General features: G+C 41.0%; 1 protein-coding gene across 2 annotated transcripts; it reads left to right on the top strand.

The window, feature by feature from the left end:
* Positions 1 to 1,478: 1,478 nt before the first annotated feature.
* RNF7 (ring finger protein 7) lies at positions 1,479 to 8,170 on the top strand. Of its 2 annotated transcripts, none has more exons than XM_064666446.1 (3): positions 1,479 to 1,737; positions 4,878 to 4,925; positions 6,416 to 8,170. In XM_064666446.1, the coding sequence occupies exons 1-3, from the start codon at positions 1,567 to 1,569 to the stop codon at positions 6,470 to 6,472; spliced, it is 276 nt and encodes a 91-aa protein (XP_064522516.1). In that variant the 5' UTR covers positions 1,479 to 1,566; the 3' UTR covers positions 6,473 to 8,170. The 2 variants fall into 2 exon arrangements, with proteins under 2 accessions (XP_064522516.1, XP_064522515.1); XM_064666445.1 differs by having other exon boundaries at positions 1,529 to 1,744.
* Positions 8,171 to 8,314: the final 144 nt, after the last annotated feature.

The raw sequence follows: 8,314 nt of genomic DNA, 5'->3' as shown, positions 1-8,314 counted from the left end.
AGAGTAAAAATTTCTCATGTTAGTAAGCAGCAATCCAGCCTAGCTTTTGAAGCTTAGCACCACAGTCTACAGGACTGGAGTGGTCGTAGTGCAGAACAGTGAGGATAAGTGCTGGTTGGTATGACTTTTCTAATAGTGGGTTAATGAATAGAGAATCAACTGAATTTTTTTCTACTGTGCAAGTGGGACCCAGTACACATTTCAGATCTTGCCTCAGCCAACAATGTGTGATTGGAGTAATTCAGCTTTGCAAACTGATGATCAAAGTTTGGCCTAACCACCTAAACCAGTGTGGATATACTGAGATTTCTGCAGTGTGATCAGAGACCTGATAACCTACAGTGAACTAATCAGAAACTAAAGGGGAAGGAGAGTGTGTGGATGTGTGTGCACACAAGGGTCAGAATCAGTGCCAGAGAACACTTTTGCCTTAAGCATTTTGCATTTTTGTGGATAAGCTGAGGTGAACCTGTGTGGTCCACACGCATCTGTTATGGCCTGTTGTTGGTCCTTCCTGCTTGGGGTGTGTGATGGGCTGGTATGGAAATGGTTTTGGTTCTACCTGCATGGAAATATCCTAGACTACATAAAATGTAAGTACCACATATGTTTCTGAGCCAAGCAAATGATTTGTTGGTGCTCTGAATGGAGTTGATTTGTTTGGCAGTGTCATAGAACTGTTGTGTAGATTAAATACTGCTAAGTCTTGAGAAAGGGGAAAAAAGTGAACTTTAGCTCTTACAACTTCCATTAGTTTGTTTCTTCTAACTTCAAATACAATATTGTATCTTTTAAATTTAATTTGTACATGAAATCAACAGTATTTAACAAACTTTAAGTAGGGTTAAAGAGACAGGATGCTATATTGGAAAAGTCAGTTTTGTATCTTTTTTTGGGGTAAAGATTAGTAAATAAATATCAATTTCTATTGTCTTTTAAACTAATGGTGTATATTGTTTAGCTTTGTTCTTATGCACACTTTGAAGCTCCACTTTTTAAGGTGTATGTAGTTGTATATGTAGACATTTTACTTTTTAATGCAATCGGCCACTTTAAAATTACCTTTAAAATTGTTAGTTCTCTAGTGCTTTCACAACTCATCTGTTTTTCTGCTGATTTCTTTTGTCTCCTCACAAATTCAAGCTGATAAACTGGCAAGTAAATTCAGACTGTCCTGGTCCGACTTTTCAAAGTAGGTGTATTTAATGGACCATTTTCCAAGAAAGATTGCTACCGTGTAACCAGAGACAGGAGACTTCGAGAGGAATCCAAGACGGAATTCACAGTATCAATTAGGTTGGAAAAGACCTCTGAGATCATCAAGTCCAGCCTATGACCCAACACCACCACGTCAACCAGACGCGTCCAGCCTTTCCTTAAACGCCTCCGGGGACGGTGGCTCCGCCGTGTCCCCGGGCAGCCCGTTCCAGTGTTTGCCCACCCTTTCTTTCCGTGCAGGATTCCCGATCCCAGCCCGGCCGGCGCTGGCTCCGCGCGGCCTTTCCCGCTCCCGCCGGGGGGTGGCGCTGCCGCCCCGCGCGGCCGCCGCGTCCCCGCCCCTCCGCCATGGCCGATGTGGAGGACGGGGACGAGCCAGGCGCCCCCCACTCGCTGCCGGGCTCCGCGGGCTCCAAGGCGGGCGGCCCCGACAAGATGTTCTCGCTGAAGAAGTGGAACGCGGTGGCCATGTGGAGCTGGGACGTGGAGTGCGACACCTGCGCCATTTGCCGGGTGCAGGTCATGGGTAAGCGCCGGGCGGGCCGCCATGGCCGCGGGGCGGGGGGGCCCTGCCGGGCGCTGGGCCGTGCCCGGGCCGTGCCCGCCGCCCCGGCTCGGCGGGCGCAGCGCTGGGACGCGGTTTCCGGCGGGAGGGGGAGCTGATCCTCCCGCCTCCGCTTCCTCCTCCGCGCCTTCCCCACAGCGGGAGGAGGAGGAGGAGGAGGGCCCCGCGGGGGCCGGGCCGCCGCGCTCCGGGGCCCGCACCAGCCCCGCGGCCCCTCCGGCGCTGTCGGGGCAGCAGCGAGAGCGCCGGGCCGGGCCGGCCGTCCCTCGGCAGGGCTGTGCCGGGCCCGGGGGGCCGTGCTGCTCTGCCCGGCCCGTCCTGGGCAGGGCCGCCCTCGACTGTGCTGGTCTGCCGGCAAACCCCGCAAGCACCGAGTTACAGCCGAGCTGAGCCGAGTGCTGCATGTGCGGGGCTGCTGCTTGTGCTGTTTTGTTGGGTTTGGTTTGGGTTTCTTAATTTTTTTTTTTAAGAAGCCGTTGCGGATGTAGATATAAATTCATTTTTCAAATCTGTTAATCCATAGTGTTTTAACACTACTCCACAAGCCTCCTGATTACTGGTGTTGTTTAACACACATGAATGTACTGAGAAATCTATTGAAAAGTAAGGGATTAATTTACCTGGTTTTGAACTCCAGAGACTCTCTTTCAAAGCAGCCTCATATTTGACAGACATTACTGTTTTTTCTGACGTCTTTTGCAAATACGATATTTATCTTGGTTCTTCGAAAATTGTTTAAATTTTTCCTCTGCTGTATTAGTAAATCCGATTTTTACTATTATGCTGAGTCATCCTATATATAACTGTCCTCTTAATCGGGCTTGGTACAGTTTGGCAGGACAAATGATTCAAGATTCCCTCCAGAGCACCTTGCTTTTTTGGGTCCAGGAACCATGATACTGCAAATCCAGTCAGGATTTTGTTTAACAGAAATGAGACAAAATATGCAGTGCTGTGATTTCTCATATATGTTTTTACTGAGAACCTTCTGTGGAACAAGGGGCAAAAGGGTGTACTAGAGGAAAAAAGATGCATCACAGACTGAAGTGGTGGGAGATTCACCTTTTTACATAAGCATGTTAGATTATTTGCTTTTCTATGGTAAACAGAGGCCACCCTGGAAAAATGAAATTGGCTTCATTTGCCATGTTAAGCGATATTTTTAAAATGTATTTATCCCATTATAGCTAGCTTGTTACAGGACACTATAAAAGAAGTCTTAGATGAACAAAATCTTTCCCAGAGCTATTATAAAACTTAAAAAAATTACAAGGTTGTATTTTTTCATAACTAGTCCAAGGGAGTACTTTTAATCCGAAACTAGCAGAAAAATTTGGGAGCCATTTTTTGAGAACAAACCGCATTGTTAGAACGTGAAACTTGATCGTTACTGACTTCAGTTGGGTAATTTCGTGCTGACCCTGCCAGACCCGGCCTGGCTCCTGTAGAGCCACTGCGTCTGCAGCAACCTTAGGCTGGGGGCAGTGCCAGACTGACACTGGCACTTGTTGAAAGTTAGTTTGTTTGACTTTTGCAAGGGAAGGAGGTGTTAGCTGGCTCAGTTTTCTACTGAGTTTAACTCCTTGAACCAACGTGGTCTTAAAGTGCCCAAGGGAAAGAAGCAAAAACGCAGGTGTTAACTGAGGAGGGCAGGATTGCAGCAGTACTGACTTAGCTTTCCTTCCCCTTTCGGACACACCCTTGGGGTTATGATGTAAGAAGGGGACAGCTTACTTTGGTATGGTGGCATTGATTTCTGCCCTCAGCTCTGTGCTGCTTCTCTGGCTAAAAATACAGATCTGGGGCTAGATAGAACAGCTGCTTTTCCTGTGACTCCCAGTCTGCCGCAGCTTTCCGCCCTGGCCCCGGATCAGTGTGCTCCCAGGGACCAGCATACAAGTTGAGCAGTCTGGCAGAATTTTCCCTGCACCTTGGCCCTTAACCGCTGTGGAAATATAAAGTGCAGGAACAGACAACAGGAAACTGTTCACTGTTCTGCTTTTATCTCAGGGAGAAAGGGCAACTGTTTCAGAGTTTTCTCTTCTTTGTTCTTTGTTACCTGAGGAAAGGAGGAATGTCTGGGCAGATGAATCTAGAACAGAAGTACTGGTCCTGTCTGGCAGAGAGAGCAAAAATGCTCAAATCTAAATTCCTGTAGCACGTTATGTTTCTGTCTTCTAGGAGAGTATGGTCCAACTAGTGACAGGTAGGCCTGATCCAACCTGCAGAACAGTTGTTTAAACTATTTCCTTTTCTTTGGGGGAGATGAAGATGTGTTTGCTCCCAGAACTGCTGGAACACTTTTTGGTGTGCATGATATGTGCAGTGGCAGCCCATGTCAGGGCAAAGGAGAAACACAGCCATTTTTCCACTGTATGTGTGTGGCACAGTGGGAAGCCTGGAAGTTGTCACTTCTGTATCTTATTGAGTCCTGGACCTGCCATCCAGTCCTGCAGCCACAGACCAGAATGCATAAAGATGATAAATATTTTTAATTAGATATTGTTCCGTGTTTATATGTTAATTTATATTATCAAATTTACCACTATATTTGCATGTGTGTGTAATTCTTGTGAAAATTACATGCAGGTACTTGTTAAAGAAAATTACTATGAAAAGGAATAGGAGGTGAGAAATGTGAAGCCTAAAAATTCAAAATTGTGAATGATTTCCTTAAAAGGAGATGCTAACATCTGAAAAACAAAGTCCTGTAATTAAGGTTTGGCTTTGTGCTTACTCTGCTCTTAATATGCCTGAGTGCCTTGGCACAAATCTGCTGGTTGTTATATCTACAAAATGGAGAAGGCTTTTTTTCAGCAAAAGTTATGAAAATACTAAAGCAATAGAAAATAAACAAAACTTGTTGGACAGTTTATAGTTCTTCTGATCTCTTTCAGATATTTATTTCATTGTCATTTGCACAGTTTTAGAATTTAGGAGGGACTATTTAATGTTAAAGGGCTGAACCAGATATCAAAACTTATGATTTTTACCTCTGTAAATTTGTTTTAGAGTTTATGTTTTCCTCTGACAAACCTATTCTTAAGATGGAATCCTGAGAATCAAATTGAGTCTTGTTCTTGTTTACTTTTAGATGCCTGTCTTAGATGTCAAGCTGAAAACAAACAAGAAGATTGTGTTGGTATGTAGTGATTTCATTCGCTTGTTTTTCAATTGAAGCTTCTCCCAGTATGGTGCATTTTAAAGTTTGAAGGGAATACTGATTTTATTAAAGGGAATACTGATTTTATTAATGCTCAAAAGTAAACTGGTGTTTCATTCTGCATTGTGTCATCTTTTTACATTAGTAATACTTTATGCTTTGTTTTTGAGCACTAATAAAATTAGTTTTCACGTCAATTGTGCTGTAAACCTGTACACAGCTGTCAAATTTGCTGTCAACATGTACACATCTGAGAGGTTTAACTTCCAGTGTGAGCATATTTGAGGAGATCCTAATGTGCCTTTTTGAAGTGGGTAGGAAAAAGCTACTTTTTCTTATGAGGTGCATGCCAGAAGGCACAGTGGTAACAGCAAGAAAAATCCGGTGTTCTGAAATCCATGTATGTCTGGGTTACAAAGTGGTATTTTTCCCACTCTTAATTCAGACACAGTGGAGGCATGGCTTGTTTGTTCACTTTCCTTTTTAAAAAGTGCAATCACTTGAGTTTGCTATAATTCTATTTAAGCATAAAAGTACTTTCAGTACCAATGTATGCAAAAGAAAATCTTAATTGTGACATGTTCAATCTGGAAACAGTGAAAACTGTTTCAAAGAGTTTGCTTTAAACCTTTAAGACAACTTTTAAACCAGTGGAAAACCTTTCCATGCCGCTGTGCTTTGTGTCTTGAAGTATATTGTCTCAAATTTAATCCACTGTTGGTTTTTGATGACTGTTTTAAAGAGAATAGGATTTTCCTGTTCTAGACATCTTAATTGGCTTGCTAAGTGTCCTATTTAAGATAGAGAGGAAAACGTATGATTTACAGCACTCCTTGGATTGATACCCTTCTGTTCTTGTGGGGAAAATGAGCTAATAAGGGAAAAAAGCAAAGTAAGTAGTACTATTCAGGAGTAAATGGCCAACAGATAACACTTTTTGTTGTGTTGAAACAATTGTAGCCTGTGAATAAATTCTGGTCCAAGGTCCCATTTTAAGGCTATATACTATGTCACACGTGCCTCCTTGGTATCATACATCTCAGTGGAAACATTTCCCTTGAGAATTGGGCGAGACTCTCTTCTGTGATAGTGAGTCTGTAGAGCGTTGCCTTTTTTTTTTGGTACTGGGGAAGATGCAGGGAAGAACTTAGATAGTTGCACTTATTTCCTGGACAGAACTGATAAATGTGTTTATACATTCACAAAACTGTGTCACTTTATACAGGAAGGTGAGAATATATGCAATTCCTTTTTACATAATTGGAAATAAGTAAAAGGTCATGACAGAGAACTGATTATCTTCAGGATGATCATAATACTCCAGTTTCAGTGGATAAATTAGCGATGACCTGTTTTGTCTCTAAAGCTTCCAGTGGCTGTAAATATTTGATAATGATAGTTTGGACCTTGCTGTAGGTGTTGATTGAACAGCTGAGTGTGACTGGAACATGTTCTTTCTTCTCTTTCAGTGGTTTGGGGAGAATGCAATCATTCCTTCCACAACTGCTGCATGTCCTTGTGGGTGAAACAGAATAATCGCTGTCCCCTCTGCCAGCAGGACTGGGTAGTCCAGAGAATAGGCAAATAAAAACTGGAAGGTTTTTGTCTGTTGAACTTGTTGAAATAGTGTGTGTCTTATGCCATATGCTCAGTGCAAATGAATGGAACATGTCAGTCACAACATGACTTGTTTAGTTTGTCTGCTGCAAAGGTCAGTGTGGGTTTGATTTGTGCTCTTTGCTGTAGGAGGAGGCAATGGTCGGTCTTACTGCACATGTTCTACAACTGAAAGGAGAGACACTACATTAAAATGTATCTGCTACAAATAAACGTTACCTTTAGCAGAGCATAGAAGTGTGGTGGTGCAGATTATACCCTAATTTAATGTTTTTCCATAGATAAATGAATTAATTGAAAGGGTGACCTTACCTGTAAGTCTGATACACTGCATAGTTTACTGTCAAGATAAGGAAAATGTTTTCTAAGTAATATTGTATACAAAAACACAGTCAATGTGTTTTTTAGGAACTATTTTGGTTTTTAATCTAAAATGAAGAGTGTGTAAAACATTTACAATGTGCTTTTTCCATCACGCTGTATTAAACATTTCTTATTCAGGTTTTCTTTATGACTTTCGTTGTATCTCTAAGTCTGCTGCTCTGTAATAATCTGTACATAATTTCTACACCATAATATTAAAATTTAACCACATTAATAATTTTTTATTTATATTTCTGTTAACGATCATGGAGACATGTATTTTTAATCCAGAGAGATTTGGTACAAAGACATGGATTTCATATCAGTTAACTAGAGGTGTAGACAATCTTGCTGGTTAGCTCACTAATATAGGAAGCAAACAAAATGGATAATTGAAATATCCCAAGGAAAACAAGCACTAACTAAATCTATGGGAAAAAATGTTTAGTTGTGGTTTCATGAAAATTCAGTTAATAGAAATTTCTTTATTATCTTTTTACTGATTACAGTGTTTGGAAGCATTGTTTCATTTTTGTGGAAATCCTCAATATATCATCTTTTTTATATGAATTGTGATCTTGTTCTTACAAATATTTAAGTGCTTGCCTCTGACTTTGTCTTTTCCCTAAATATCCAAAGTAATTACTATTAATCTGAACATATGCTGTGGGGTGTTTTTAGTATGTGTAATGGAGAGGTAGAATTACTGCTTTAAGTCTGTAACAAATTCAGGATTAATAAAATGGTTAATCAACATAGGTAAAATTGAAGCAATATTATATGCATTGTTTACTTCAAAATTATCATCTTAAATGTTTAATGTGTTTCTCCGCAGATGTACCTCTATATGGTTCTGTTTAAGTACATTTAAAGAGGTTTATTTTCACTGTATAAAGTACTTCCAATGGCAATCTTTGTGTCATCAAACATTTATGCAGAGTTTTCTGTGGATTTGTTTATTACTTGTAATCTTGTTTTTAAGATGTTTTAAATTTTTTAAATACAGCTTTTGTCTCATTACACACTGAGATCAAAAAAATCCTCTGTGTCACTGTTACACTGTGTCACATCCCTTGTCATTATCCCAGATGATGTCTGTCTTTTAACAGTAGTAATGAAGTGCCTATAGCATTTACATTGTTGAGGAGTATTTCTGCTTGTGTGCAAGTATTCCCAAAATTTTTGCAAAAAAAAAATATGAATGGATGTGGAAATAAATTTTAGCTTGTCATAGTTAAACTGTATCTTACCTACTGTCTATTTTCTCTGCCTGACTTTGGTCCCAGGCTCCATCCTGTAACCTCTGTTAATGCCATCTAGTCCCATCAGAGGACTTCTTTCTTCATTTTTCTTTGGTCTGTAGGTGAATATGGAGAGTAACAAGCCCT

The sequence above is a fragment of the Pseudopipra pipra genome, chromosome 10, assembly GCF_036250125.1.
Source record: "Pseudopipra pipra isolate bDixPip1 chromosome 10, bDixPip1.hap1, whole genome shotgun sequence".
Taxonomy (NCBI): domain Eukaryota; kingdom Metazoa; phylum Chordata; class Aves; order Passeriformes; family Pipridae; genus Pseudopipra; species Pseudopipra pipra.
This window is presented reverse-complemented; position numbering and strand designations above follow the sequence as displayed.

Excerpts from the sequence above, each read along its gene's own strand:
- RNF7 (XM_064666445.1), top strand. The coding sequence starts at position 1,567 with ATGGCCGATGTGGAGGACGGGGACGAGCCAGGCGCCCCCCACTCGCTG. Across the intron at positions 1,745-4,877 it reads TTGCCGGGTGCAGGTCATGG|ATGCCTGTCTTAGATGTCAA; the intron begins GTAAGCGCCGGG and ends GTTTACTTTTAG. Across the intron at positions 4,926-6,415 it reads CAAACAAGAAGATTGTGTTG|TGGTTTGGGGAGAATGCAAT; the intron begins GTATGTAGTGAT and ends CTTCTCTTTCAG.